The following is a 15,580-nucleotide window of genomic DNA, read 5'->3' on the forward strand; positions in this document are numbered from 1 at the left end:
ACACTGTAAAAAGAAACCGTAAAAAAAAGTTTTTAAGCTGTAAAGAGACAAGGAAGTTCATTATATAACGGAAAAAAAAAACAATTCAGCAAGAGGATTAACAATAGTAAATATGTATGCATCAAACACCAGAGAACCAAGATATATTAAAGCAAATATAATTATTATCTAAGGGGAAAGACAGACACCAATGCATTAATAGTAGAGGACTTCAATACCCCACTCTCAGCACAAGACAGATCACCTAGAAAGAAAAACAGGATTTAAATGACACCGTAGACCAAATGGACTTCACAGACACTTGTAAAACACTTCATCCAGTAGCTGCAGAATGCAGAATACTCATTCTTCTTCTTCTTTTTTTTTTTTTTTTTTTTTTTTGAGATAGAGTCTTGCTCTGGTACCCAGGCTGGAGGGCAGTGGCACAATCTCGGCTCACTGTAACCTCTGCTTCCTGGGTTCCTGTGCCTCAGCCTCTCGAGTAGCTGGGATTACTGTCGCACACCACCAAGCCCAATTAATTTTTTTCTGTATTTTTAGTAGAGACAAGGTTTCACCATTTTGGCCAGGCTGCTCTCCAACTCCTGACCTCAAGTGATCTGCCTACCTTGGTCTCCCAAAGTGCTGGGATTACAGATATGAGCCACTATGCCTGGCCAGAATATTCACTCTTCTTAACAGAACAAGGAGTATTCCACAGGACAGACCATATGTTGGGCCACAAAACAAGTCTCAATAAATTTTTAAAAATCAGTATCATATCAAGTATATTTTCTGACAACAGCAACATAAAACTAGAAATCAGGAACAAGAAGAACTCTGAAAGGTGTACAAATACATGAAAATTAAATAACACGCTCCTGAATGACCAATGAGTCAAGGAGGAAATTAAAAAATAAACTGAAGGCCGGGTGTGGTGGCTCACACCTGTAATCCCAACACTTTGGGAGGCTGAGGAGGGAGGATCACAAGGTCAAGAGATCGAAACCATCCTGGCCAACATAGTGAAGCCCTGTCTCTACTAAAAATACAAAAATTAGATGGGTGTGGTGGCACGCACCTGTAGTCCTAGCTACTCGGGAGGCTGAGGCAGGAGAATTGCTTGAATCTGGGAGGCAGAGGCTGCAGTGAGCTGAGATCGTGCCACTGCACTCCAGCCTGGCTACAGAGTGAGACTCTGTCTCAAAAAAACAAACAACAACAAAAAAAAGTAAACAGAAAAATTTCTTAAAAACAAATAAATAAAAACAAAAATACAACATACCAAAACCTATGCAATGAATACCGCAAAAGCAGAATTAAGAGTAAAAGTTTATACCAATAAATGCCTACATCAAAAAAGTAAAAAAACTTCAAATTAACAACATAATCATGTTCCCCCAGGAACTAGAAAAACAAGAACAAAATCCAAAGTTAGTATAGAGAAATAAAACATAAAAATCAGTACAGAAATTTACAAAAAAGGAGACTAAAAAACTATAAAATATCAACAAAATGTTGGTTTTTTGAAAAAACAAAACTGACAAAACATTAGCTAGACTAACTAAAAGTGAGAAGACCCAAATAAGTAAAATTAAAAATGAAAAAGCAGAAATTACAGCTGATGCCACAGAAATACTAAAGAACATTAGAGACTATTATGAGCAACTGTAGGACAACAAATTGGAAAACCTAGAGAAAATGGATAAATTGCTAAACACACAAAACCTGTCAAGATTGAACCAGAGGAAATACAAAACCTGAACAGATCAATAATGAGTAACAAAACTGCATCATCAATAAAAAGTCTCCCAAGAAAAAATGTCCAGGACTAGATGGCTTCACTGCTGAATTCTACCAAACTTTTAAAAAAGAACTAATACTAATTCTTCTCAAACTACTCCCGAAAATTGAAAGGGAGAGAAATCTTCCAAACTCATTCTACACGGCCAGCATTACCCTGACACCAAAACCAGACAAGAACACAACAAAAAAAAGAGCACTATGGCCAGTATCCCTAATAAATACAGATGCAAAAACCCTCAATAAAACACTAGCAAACCAAATCCAGCAACACATTAAAAAGATTATTCACCATGATCAAGTTGCATTTATCACAGGTATGCAAGGATAGTTCAACATATGCAAATCAATAAACGTGATACATCCTATCAACTGAATGAAGAAAAAAGGATAATTTCAATACATGCAGAAAAAGCATCTGATAAAAATTCAGCTTTCCTTCATGACAAAAACTAAAAAAAATTGGGTATAAAAGAAACATACCTCAATACAATGAATACCATATATGACAAAACCACAACTAACAACATACTGAACAAAAAAACGTTGAAAGCTTTTCCTCTAAGAACCGGAACAATACAAGGATGTCCACACTCGTCAATCTTATTCAACACAGCACTGGAAATCTCAGCCAAAGCAATTAGACATGAGAGAGAAATAAATGGCTTCCAAACAAAAAAGAAGGAAGTCAAAACTGTCCACTTGAGGTAACATTATCTTATATACAGAAAAACCTAAAGATTCTACCAAAAAGCTCTTAGAACTTGTAATTCATTAACGTTTCAGGATAAAAACTCAACATACAAAAATCAGTAGCATTTCTACATACCTAACAAACTAACTGGAAAAGAAAGAAATCTTCTTTATTATAAAAATTAAAATACCTATGAATAAACTTAACCAAGGAGGTAAAAGATCTCTAGAAGGAAAACTATAAAATATTGATTAAAGAAATTGAAGACACCAAAAAATGAAAAGAAATCTCATGTTCACAGATTGGGAGATTAATACTGTTAACATGACCATACTACCAAAAGTGATCTACAGTCAACGCAATTTCTACCATATTACCAATGAATTTCTTCACAGAAATTAAAAAAAAAAAATCTTAAAATTTGCATGGAGTCACAAGATTCCAAAGAGTCAAAGCAATCCTGTGTAAAAAGAACAAAGCTGGAGATATCTATCACACTATCTGACTTCAAAATATGCTACAAAGCTATAGTAACAAAAACACCATAGTAATGGCATAAAAACAGATATACCCACCCAATGAAACAGAATAGAGAAGTCAAAAATAATTCCACATATTTACAGATAACTGATTTTCAACAAAAGCACCAAGAAAATACATTGGGGAAAGGACAGCCTCTTCAATAAATGATTCTGGGAAAACTGCATATCCAAATGCAGAAGAATAAAACTAGGTCCATCTCTCATCATATATAAGAATCAAAGACTTAAGTATGAGGTCCCAAACTATGAAACTACTACAGGAAACACAAGGAAAAGACTTCAGGACATTGCCCTGGGTGAAGATTTTACGGGTAAGACCTCAATAACACAGGCAACAAGTTGGGCATGGTGGCACATGCCTATAGTCCCAGCTACTTGGGAAGCTGAGGCAAGAGGATCACCTGAGTCCAGAAATTTTGTGCTGTAGGTGCTATAGTGTGCTATTCCAATCGGGCATCCACATTAAGTTTCACATCAGGATAACGACCTCCAAGGAGTAGAGGACCACCAGAATGCCTAAGGAGGGCTGACCTGACCCAGGTCAGAAACAGAGTGGGTCAAAACTCTATGCTGAAGAATAGTAGCATTGCACCGGTGAATACCCACTGCAATCCAGGCTGGGCAACACAGCAAAACCCCATCCTTTATATAACTACAAAAACAAAATAAATAAAACAACCATAACAACAGAAAATGCAGGCAACAAAAGCAAACATAGATAAATGAGACTGTATCAAACCAAAGTTTCTGCACAACAAAGGAAACAACAGAGTAAAGAGACAACCTACACAATGGGAGAAAATATTAATACCTGCAAACTAACCTTTTTTTTTTTTTTTTTTTTTTTTTGAGACAGAGTTTCCCTCTTTTTGCCCAGGCTGGGGTGCAATGGCATGGTCTCGGCTCACCACAACCTCTGCCTCCCAGGTTCAAGCAATTCTCTTGCCTCAGCCTCCCGTGTAGCTGGGATTACAGGCACACACCACCAGGCCCAGCTAATTTTGTATTTTTAGTAGGGACGCGGTTTCACCATGTTGGTCAGGTTGGTCTTGTACTCCTGACCTCAGGTGATCTGCCTGCCTTGGCTCCCCAAAGTGCTGGGATTACAGGTGTGAGCCATCACACCTGGCCCACCTGCAAACCATTTATCTGACAAGGGATTAACATTTAGAATAAACAAGAAACTCAAACAACTCAATGGCAAAAAGCCCCAAATAATTCCATTTAAAAATGGGCAAATGATCTGAATGGATTTATGAATTTATGAAAAACATTTATGAAAAATTGTTCAACCTAACTATTCATCAGGGAAATGCAAATCAAACCACAATGAGATTTCATCTCACCAGCTAGAATGCCTACCGTCAAAAAGACAAAACAAATGTTTTCAAGAATGAGGAGAAAAGGGACTCTAATACACTGTTAGTGCAGATGTAAATTAGTATAGCCATTAAGAAAAATAGTACAGAGGCTCTACAAAAAACTAACAACAGGCCAAGTGCAGTGGCTCACACGTGTAATCTCAGCACTTTGGGAGGCTAAGGCAGGCGGATCATGAGGGGTCAAGAGTTGGAGACCAGCCTGGTCAACACAGGAAACCCCGTCTCTACAAAAAAATACAATCAATCAATCAATTAGCTGGGTATGGTGACACACACTTGTAATCCCGGCTGCTCAAGAGGCTGAGGCAAGAGAATCACTTGAACCTCGGAGGCAGAGGTTACAATGAGCCACGACCATACCACTGTACTCCAGCCTGGGTGACAAAGTGAGACCCCGTCTCAAAAAAAACTGAAACAGAACTACCACAGGACCCAGCAATTCCACAACTGGGTATATGCCCAAAGCAAAGGAAATTAGTATGTCAAAGTGATATCTGCACTCCTATGTTTACTGTAGAACTATTCACAATAACCAAGATATGGAATCAACCTAAGTGCCCATCAACAGATGGATGGATAAAGAAAATGTGGCACATATAAACAATGGAATACTATTCAGCCATTAAAAAGTATGAAATCCTGTCATTCATGGCAACATGGACAATACGGAGGACAATATGTTAATTAAATAAGTCAGGCACACAAAGATATATACTGCATGTTCTCACATGTGAAAGCTAAAAAAGTTTGTTTCATGGAACTAGAGAGTAGAATAGTGGTTACTAGAGGCTGGAAGGGTAGTGAGGAGGGAAGATACAGGTTGGTTTAACAAATACAAAATTACTATTGGATAGGAAGAATAATTTCTGGTGTTCTACAGCACTACAGGCTGACTATAATTAGCACTAATTTATTGTATATTTGAGCTAGAAGAGACGATTTTGAATGTTCCCAAATGAAAGAACACATTAAATGTTTGAGGTGATGGATATGCTAATTACCCTGATTTGATCATTACGCACTGTATACGTGAATCAAAATATCACACTGTACCCTGTAAACATGTACAATTGTGTGTCAATTAAGTTTTTAAAAAACATGAAATAAGTGCTGGTGAAGATATGGAGAAATTAGAAGCCTTGTGCATTTTTGGTGGGAATTTAAAATGGTGCAGCCACTGAAGAAAACAGAATGGTAGTTCCTCAAAAAATTACAAACAGAATTACAATATAATCCAGTAATTCCTCTTCTGGATATACACCCAAAATAACTGAAACCAAGGTTGTAAGGAGATATTTGTACACACATGTTCATAACAGCATCATTAACAGCTAAAATGTGGAAGCAATCCAGGTGTCTGTAAACAAATCAATAAATACAGTATATACGCAGAATGAAATATCATTAAGCCTTAGAAAATAATGAACATTAGGTCAGGCGTGGTGGCTCACACCTGTAATCTCAGCACTTTGGGAGGCTGAGGTGTGCGGATCACCTGAGGTCAGGAGTTTGAGACCAGCCTGGCCAATATGGTGAAACCACATCTCTACTAAAAATACAAAAATTAGCCAGGTTTGGTAGCAGGCGCCTTTAATCCCAGCTACTTGGGAGACTAAGGCAGAGAATGGCTTGAACCTGGGAGACGGAGGTTGCAGTAAACTGAGATCACGCCAATGCACTCCACCCTGGGCAACAGTGAGACTCTGTCTCAAAATAATAACAATAATAATAACGACATTATGCTAAGTAAAATAACCCAGTCCAAAAAAAAAAAAAAAAAAGACATCATGCTGAGTAAAATAACCCAGTAAAAAAAAAAACAAAAAAAAGACAAATACTGCTTGATTCCACTTACAAAGGTATGTAGAATAGTCAAAAATCCTAAAAGACAGAAAGTGAACTGGTGATTACTCAGGGTTGGGAGGATGGGGTAATGGGGAGTTACTGTTTAATGGGTACAGTTTGTTTTACAAGGTGAAAAGAACTCTGGAGATGGATGGTAATGATGGTTCCACAATATGAATGTATTCAATACCACTGAATTGTACACTTAAAATTAGTTAAGATAAAAACAAAAAACAAAACAAAACAAAACAAAAAATTAGTTAAGATGCGAGATTTTAGTTTTATATGTATTTTATCAATTTTCAAATATTGGAAAAAAATTAATGAAATCCCAATAAAACTGCAAACAAACTTTTTTATGGAGCTAGACATTAATATTCAAGTTGATATGAAAAAACAAACATATAATACTAGCTAGGAAAATACTGAGAGAAAAACTCTAAGGACCGAGTACCACCACCAGATATTAAAGCATACTATAAAGCCTCTATAATTAAAGTATCATAATAATGGTGCAGGTGCCTAAAGTCCCAACTACTTGGGAGGCTGAGGAGGGAGGATTGCTTGAGCTCAGGAGTTCAATGTTACAGTGAGCCATGATCATGCACTCCAGCCTGGTCAACAAAGAAAGACTCTGTCTCTAAATAAAAATTGAAACAAAATTTTTTTTTTTTAAATTGTAAAATGGCACATGAACAGACAACCAGATGAGTGAAACAGAATAGAAAGTCCAGAAATATACCCAAGTATATATGGAAATTTAAAATACAATAAAAGCATCATTATGAATCACTGGGGTGTGAGACAATCAATTAGCCACTTAGAAAAAACTAATTAAATCCATACCTCACAGCATACAAAAAAATACACTTCAAATAGATCACAGAACTAAATGTAAAAAATGAAACCATACAAGCAAAAGGAAGTGAATTCCTCTTTAACCTCAGTTCAGGGAGAGACTACTAACTCTGACTTAATACCCAGAGCAATAACAGATTAAATTTGATTACATAATAAAAATTTTTGCATGGCAAAAAAAAAAAACAGAAGCAAACTCAAAAGACTGCTGACACACACTGACAGAAAATATCTGCAGCATTTAAGCAAGGTAAAAAAGGCCAAAAAAACCAAGTACAATAGGGAAAGACAGGAACAAAAAATTCATACAAAAATGATGTAAAAATGGCCCTTAAACAAATGAAACATTGTTCAATCTCATTTATAATGTGAGAAATGCAAATTAAACTACACTAAGATGCAAAGTGATATAATTCTCTTGGATGGAAATTTGGCAATATCCAACAAAACTGCATATGATTTACCTTTTGACCCACCAATTTACTTCAGAAATTCACCCTGAAGATACACCTCCAGAAAATGAAAATATTTACATGTACAACATTATTAATTGCATCATCAGTTGCAATCACAAAATACTGGAGGCCAGGTGCAGTGGCTCAACACTTATAATCCCGGTACACTGGAAGGCCCGATGTGGGCAGATCACCTGAAGCCAGGAGTTTGAGAGCAGCCTGGCCAGCATGGTGAAATCTCACCTCTACTAAAAATACAAAATTTTAGCCAGTTGTGGTGGCATATGCCTGCAATCTCAGCTGCTCAGGAGGCAGGAGAATCACTTGAATCCCAGAGGTGGAGGTAGAGGCTGCAGTGAGCCAAGATCGCCCCACTGCCCTCCAGCCTGGGCAACAGAGCAAGACTCTGTTTCAGAAAAAAAAAAAAAGACAAAATATTGGAAACTACATAAACATAAGAGATTGTTTCACTAAACACTGATAGAAACACACAGTAGAGTGCTATGCAGCCATAAAAAAGAATGAGGTTAATCTCTATGAACTAATCTGAAGCAGTTTCCAGGGTACACTGATAAGAAAGAAGGAAAAATACAATGACATCTGATATTTGTGAGGAACAACAACAACAACAAAAAATGTAGGAAGTCTAAACCAGAAACTAATGAGATTAATCTCACATGGGGCAGGATAGAGGAGAAAAGATGAGGGAAATGGGAACAGGGTAGAGTAGATGTGGGAAGTGGCACCTTTTTGAGTTTTTTTTTTGTTTTTTGTTTGTTTGTTTTTTGGTATATTACAGTTCTGTCTTTTAGAACCATGTAGATATTTCAAAAGCCCAACATATAAATAAATAAATAAACAAGGATGAGGTATGGACTCAAAATAGAATAGAACAGAAAAAATAAACCTGCTTTATAAGTGAATAACCACATTAAAGGAGAATTCAGGGAGAAAAATCCTAAGTAACTTTGGAAAACAATATTTTGACTATATACTCTAAGGTTAAAGATAAAAACAACTATACACAAATATTACATGTAAGTTAATGGGTCTGTTTTTCATTAAGTGATGAGTTAGCAATTCTAAAATTATATTCTAGGATTGAGGAAATAAGTAAATACAGTATGAATAATGAGTATCAGTTTTCTCACTGTCAAAAGAATTGCAAGTAGGAAAAGAGGAAGGCCAGAATGAACTCCATGGTGCTGGAACAGAGCCGGAAATATCAATGTAAACTCAAGATTATTAATATAGAGAAAAAAATAAAGAAATAGACATAAATGTGTACTTTTCAGTTCACTGAGAGGACCTAGAAGCAATGACTCTCTAGTACCAACAAGCATACCTAGAGCCGAGATTTTGGTTTCTAAATGCCATTCTCCAATTAAAAAGGAATCAAAGCACCTCAGAGAAATGCTTAATTCCAGGGCTGGGGCAGGGAAAGTGAAAGAGAATCATAGAACATCCTGTAATGACAGAAAAAAGTCACAATAAATCGTGGGATTATGTCAAAAGGACATGGGATTCAACTTGAAAGATCTTCCAATAGTCAAATCTGAGAAAAGTTGAGCAACAAAAAATATTATAACAAAATATTATAATCTATAGAAAAAATATGAATGTATAAATCCATAGTGATATAAATATATCTAGAGGAGAATGGAAAGCTCTTCCTTTCAGGAGAATTTCAACTAATAAATGTGGAAGGATCACAGAAATGGAAAGATCACCATTTGGCAAACGCTAGAATTATAACTGTTTCAGATAATAATTATCAATGGATACTAAAATTAATGGAAGAATACATAAAGGCAAAATATGAGAATATTTACCTAGACTTGAAATATCATATGGGCAACCACAAGATAATTATATATTACAAAGGGAAAAAAATAGTAATTTTATAGGGGAGAAACATGGCAGATGGCACCTTAACCAAGTGATCAAAGTTAAAATCACCAGTTAAGGGGCCAAATCATGAACCTCCTACTATGATGCACCGAGGACACATGACTTTGATGTTTTCCTAAAAATGCCTAACCTGAATTTAACCATGAAAAATGCAATACAAAACCAAATTGAGAGAGGATATACAAAATACTGACAAGTATTTCTCAAAGTGTTCATATGTTCCATATTAAAAGTAACTAAATGCAATGTGTGATCCTGGATTGGGTTTTAGACCAGAAAAAAGACATCAGTGGGACAACTGGTAAAATTTGAGTACAGTTAATAGATTTTATAATAGTAATGTCTGATTTCCTGATCATATTCATATTAATTTCTTAATCTTGGTTATTATAATACGATTACATAAGGTATCCGTATTTGGGAGATCAGGGTGAAGGGCACATGGGAATTCTTTGTACTACTTGTACATCATTTTGTTAACTCTGACGTTATTTCAACATGAAAAACTTTAAATATATATGTATATATCACCTAACACTCTGAAGCTCCTTCCTGGTGATCTCTTCTGCCATCTGTGAAGCCCGCAATTTCTCCTCATACTGATCCTTTTCAGATTGCCTCCAGACATCATGTTCCACTTTCATTTTCTCCAAATCTGCTAATCTGTTCTCGAGTTCTAACCTAAAACAAGAGATCATAATTATGTTACAAGAACTATAATAAAGATGATATGACAGCAAAATATTTTCATTTGCAAGGATATTTAAGTCAAACTAAGGTAATTAAGTACTTACTTTTCATCTTGTAATACCACAAGTTTTTGATAACCTTCTTCTTTGGTAGCTTGTACTTTACGTATTAATTCACGATCCTTTTCTACTAAGAGCACTTTGTGGTGTTCAACAGCTGCTTTGAGAATTTCATTGTCTGACTGTAATCCTAGTGTTTTTTAAGGAGAAAAATGTACTATATTCAATGTTACTAAGATGACAAGTCACATTTAAACAGCAAGCATTCATAAGCTGTAAGACAACTAAAAGAACGCAGAAAGTCTCTATGAATATATATTCTCAATAATACTCACATCATTAATAAAGTCTCTTAAAATAAGAATGAAACAGGATAAAACTCAGAGCAAATTTTCCTGTCACTGTTTATTTAGTGCATACACATATAAAAACTTTAATAAAAGGCTACATACATTTCCTCATTCAAACACTGAGAGTTGAGAACAACCTGGATGATAAACCAGAGGTCTACTTTCCTCACCTCTAAAGGGGTTCTGTGACCTAAGCCTCTAAGACAGCATCATAGACAAAGCTAGCCGATAGGAGAGTGAAATAAATCACAAAACCCTTCAAAACCTATTGATTCTAGCAGAATTGCTAGATTTCTAGCAGAAGTATAAATAACATGGACACTTTCAAGTTTGTACAATGAATTCAGAAATCTTTGTGATGAAATGGCAAATACTTTGCAGATGGAATAATTAAAGCAAACTCACATCTAACTCAAAGTAAAAACAAAATGCAGCATCCTTTAAGTTCCTAAAAAAATTTACTCCCTACCTCTATGGAAATCCATGAGTCAAATAAACAGAAATTAATAATTGGAAAAAATCATTCACAGCATACAGACACGGTGTTAGCACCTGTAGTCCCAGTTACTGAGGAGGCTTAGGCAGGAGGATCATTTGAGCCAAGGAATTCAAGGCTAGCCTGGCAACAAGGTGAGACCCCGTTTCAAAACATGAAAGGCATTCATCATAAACTCTGTCTGAAATGAGTTCAACTACAGATCAACTCAAGGATAGCTACAGGCCAAATGTAAGCTTATTTAAATACTTCAAGTAAGAAACAACATAAATAATGAGGTAACCTGATGAGATGAATGTTCTAAGATTAAACTGGAACTTAAAAATAAGCCTACTTGGCCAGGCGCAGTGGCTCACACCTGTCATCCCAGTACTTTGGGAGGCCAAGGCAGGCAGATCACGCAGTCAGGAGATCGAGACCATCCTGGCTAACACAGTGAAACACTGTCACTACTGAAAATACAAAAAATTAGCCAGCCTGGTGACAGGCGCCTGTAGTCCCAGCTATTCGGGAAGCTAAGGCAGGAGAATGGCATGAACCTGGGAGGTGAAGTTTGCAGTGAGCCAAGATCACACCACTGCACTCCAGCCAGAGGGACACAGCGAGACTCCGTCTCAAAAAAAAAAAAAAAAAAAAAAAAAAGAAAATAAGCCTCCTCTGCACTAGGCTACAATGACTGGCCTAGGGTCTACATAAAAAAAATTTTTTAATTGAAAAAAATTAAGCCTGGAACTCAATTATCTTCTTCACATTCTCTAGACTTAAAATGTCCTGGGACTAATAAACTATACAATAAATAGATTTAAGATTTATAAATCACGAAGTATGGCATCCCATTTACAAAGTTCATTTATGTATCCAAAAACTATGATAAAAACATGATTGATTTTTTAAAAGTTATTAAATCTTACAATGAACAACACACTCAACATATAATAAACATTTCATATGTACTCCAAAATTAAAACTAAATTAAGTTGAAAATCTGGAAATAAAAATTCAGGTTCAACTATTTTAATAATTTGAGTTCCTATCTGAAAATAAGCAGTAGCAGCAGCAAGGGAAATCACACATTACCATCCAGTTCACTTTGAATCTTATTCCTTTCTCTTTCTAGCTCACTCTTAGCCCTTGCTGTCTCCAGTTTGATGTCTGTTATTTCCAGTTTGTTTGAATGTTTAAGCTCTTTCACCTGTTGATAATTGAAAATTGAAATTACTATTCGTCATTTTCTTGTCATTCAATACTTACCCCAAAACATAAGTGGAAACGAGAAAACGCTTTGGTAGTAAAGTACAGTCTAAGTACCTTCCAAGAAGAAAGGAGTGTCAGTGCCTGCAACAGTACTTCAAATAAGGAGACATCAAGAAAACACTGTTCTTTCCTAACAGAACTGAGGCATTTCTTTACGAATATCTATGTATGGTCCTCTGGCTTAATCTTGCCTTAAAGACTTAATTACAAGTATCTAAAATCAAATATTCGATGACTGGAAAATCTGCAGGGAAAAAATCCTGAAACTTTTAAAATTTGTTAATATTTCTAAAAGACAGGGTCTCACTATGCCATCCAGGCTGGAGTGCAGTGGCACGGTCATAGCTCACTTTAACTTCAAACTTCTGGGCTCAAGTGATCCTCTCTCCTCAGCATTCCAAGTAGCTGTCAGGACTACAGGTGCACACCATCACTCACACTCAGATAATTTTTCAATTTTTTTGTAGCAATGGGCTCTTGCTATGTTGACCAGGCTGGTCTCAAACTCCTGGCCTCAAGCAATCCTCCTGCCTTGGCCTCCTAAAGTGCTAGGATTATAGGTGTAATCCACTGCACTTGGCCTGAAACCTTCCTTTTAAAAAGTGTCCATAGCCGGACACAGTAGCTTGCACCTAAAATCCCAGCTGAGTCAAGAGGCTGTGGCAAAAGGAAGTGTCTGAGGCCTGGTGTTGGAGACCAGCCTAGGCAACATAGTGAGATCCTTTCTCTTAAAAAAAAAAAAAAAATTTAAATTAGCCCCTTAGTCCCAGCCATTGGGGAGACTAAGAGGATCACTTGAGTCTAGGGGTTTGAGGCTGCAGTGAACTATGATTGTGCCAATGTACTCCAGCCTGGGCAACAGAGTGAGACCTTGTCTCTAAAAAAATTAAATTTAAGAATAAAAAATGTGTTAGGGACAAAGAAGGTACTCTAGGTAGAAGGAACAGCATATAAAATGTTATTATGTGTATAACATCACATGGTCTGCTCTTAAAACAAGCTATGTATTACATGGAAAGCACTGGCAGATGTGAAATCTGTGGAGGAATGGCAGGGAATAAACTTTATATACCATACGAAAGCATTGTTTTTCGGTTAGCTGTTGAAGGTGGCACAATTAATTAATGCAAATCTGTTGGCTTAAGAAACTGAAGGTAAATAAATCAATTAAGAGGCAAAGAATGAATAAAGGGGGGGAAGGAAGAATCAATTAAATCTGGTGACAAAATAGTCTATGCGTATAGATTGTGTCTGTGTGCGCATGTGCACAAGTATGAGGTAGGGGATAGAGGCAGGAACAAGTATAAATCATATAAATTCATTTTCCATAGCCCTTCTCTTTGGTAAGGAGCTTCTAAAATTAGATATAGTCATATAATAAGGATTTAATCAATATAAACATAAAGATTAGATGACCCGTTTTCTGATATATTACCCAAATATAGAAAACTATGGAATCAGAGTAGGAAACTACAAATATATACAGGTCAAATACAGAAAATGTGAGATGGCAGAAACAAGAAAGTAAAAGACAACTTACTTAAGAGTCCAATAAAAACCCCATAAAAACTGGAGTTGGGAGTCAGACACAAATCAAAAAGAGGTCTTAGAGCCAAAGAGGGCAAGCATGAGAAACAGAAGTGTCTTACTGGAAGAGACTCCATCAACAAAAGGTCCTGAAAATGTTTCAAGGAATAGTTTCATGCAAAATCCTCATTTAAAGGAAATAAACAGAAAAGTGAGTACTGCCTTTGTACTGGTAACTACAATAAGACATCCCTCCAAATTAACTCATGGATTTTTAAATGACCGTTCATAAAATGGCGACCTTGTGCTGACATCAGTTTTGCATTTTTATTTATTTATTTTTTATTTTTTATTTTTTCTGAGACGGAGTCTTGCTCTGCCGCCCAGGCTGGAGTGCAGTGGCCGGTTCTCAGCTCACTGCAAGCTCCGCCTCCCGGGTTACGCCATTCTCCTGCCTCAGCCTCCCAAGTAGCTGGGACTACAGGAGCCCGCCTCGTCGCCCAGCTAGGTTTTTGTGTTTTTTAGTAGAGACGAGGTTTCACCGTATTAGCCAGGATGGTCTCGATCTCCTGACCTCGTGATCCGCCCATCTCGGCCTCCCAAAGTGCTGGGATTGCAGGCTTGAGCCACCGCGCCCGGCCTTTATTTATTTCTTGAGACAGCGTCTCGCTCTGTCGCCCAGGCTGGAGTGCAGTAGCTTCATCTCAGCTTACGGCAACCTCCGTCTCCTGGGTTCAGCAATTCTCCTGCCTCAGCCTCCCGAGTAGCTGGGATTACAGGCATGCACCACCACACCTGGCTAAATTTTGTATTTTTAGTAGAGATGGGGTTTCACCATCTTGGCCAGGCTGATCTTGAACTCCTGACCTCATGATCCACCTGACTTGGCCTTCCAAAGTGCTGGGATTACAGGCACAAGCCACCACGCCCAGCCTGCATTTTTAATTTCCTTTTGGAAGTTCTTTTCTACAAAAGTAAGTTTTATAAAATGATGTTCACATGAAAGCAGCTGAGAATTTGTTTTAATACTTAAACTTTCTGTAGATTGGGTTTTACTACATTATAATTTCATTGACAGAATTTAAATTACAAATACTTTAAAATTTTGAAGAAATACAATTACAAAGAAAATCCAATCACTATGACAAATGTAATTATAACCTGCTATTATATACTAACTGTAAAAGGGTAAGAATGACACAGCATTTCATTAACAAACATACTATAGCTGCATAAGGTGGAAAATTAGAGCCATCTTATTTCATAGGAAGTTGATTCATCTCATGGTAACTTCAAGATCTACAAAAACTTATTTTTCATTTCACCCTAAGATTTATTGAAATGAGAAGACATTTTTAACTAAACTATAATTATTGAAACTGAAAGAACACCGAATAGGAAGTCAAGCAACAAGTGAGGTCTGTCTTCAGGCCTACTTTTGCTGTTAAACCAGTGGTATATGCTCAAGCAATTTACCTGTCCTCTCTGCATTCAAATTTACTCATCTATGGATCTTAAGCTTTTCTTTATTGCCTTATTTGTATCATCCTAACATCACCGATGTACTTATACTGTTAATTTCCTAAAAATATACTAAACAGAATTTTACTTAAAATAACGTATGAACATTCATTACCCAGTAATGACAAATAATAGCACTTTTCTATGAGTAATCTGAACCAAATTCCAAATGTTACAATAAGGTTTCTTTCTGCCCCTAGATCCCTGGTTCTTA

At 36.5% G+C, this 15,580-nt stretch overlaps 1 protein-coding gene across 1 annotated transcript in view; it reads right to left on the bottom strand.

The window, feature by feature from the left end:
* Nucleotides 1–15,580, bottom strand: part of CEP83 (centrosomal protein 83kDa) — a 154,903-nt gene that overhangs the window by 46,969 nt on the left and 92,354 nt on the right. Inside the window, exons 8-10 of the mRNA XM_011933941.1 lie at nt 12,142–12,256; nt 10,264–10,408; nt 10,001–10,150 (exon numbers count right to left, since the gene is read on the bottom strand). Of these exons, the coding sequence (XP_011789331.1) occupies nt 10,001–10,150; nt 10,264–10,408; nt 12,142–12,256 (410 nt within the window). The remainder of the gene's footprint in view (nt 1–10,000; nt 10,151–10,263; nt 10,409–12,141; nt 12,257–15,580) is intronic.

This window comes from Colobus angolensis, unplaced genomic scaffold (assembly GCF_000951035.1).
Source record: "Colobus angolensis palliatus isolate OR3802 unplaced genomic scaffold, Cang.pa_1.0 Scaffold10, whole genome shotgun sequence".
Classification (NCBI taxonomy): Eukaryota; Metazoa; Chordata; class Mammalia; order Primates; family Cercopithecidae; genus Colobus; species Colobus angolensis.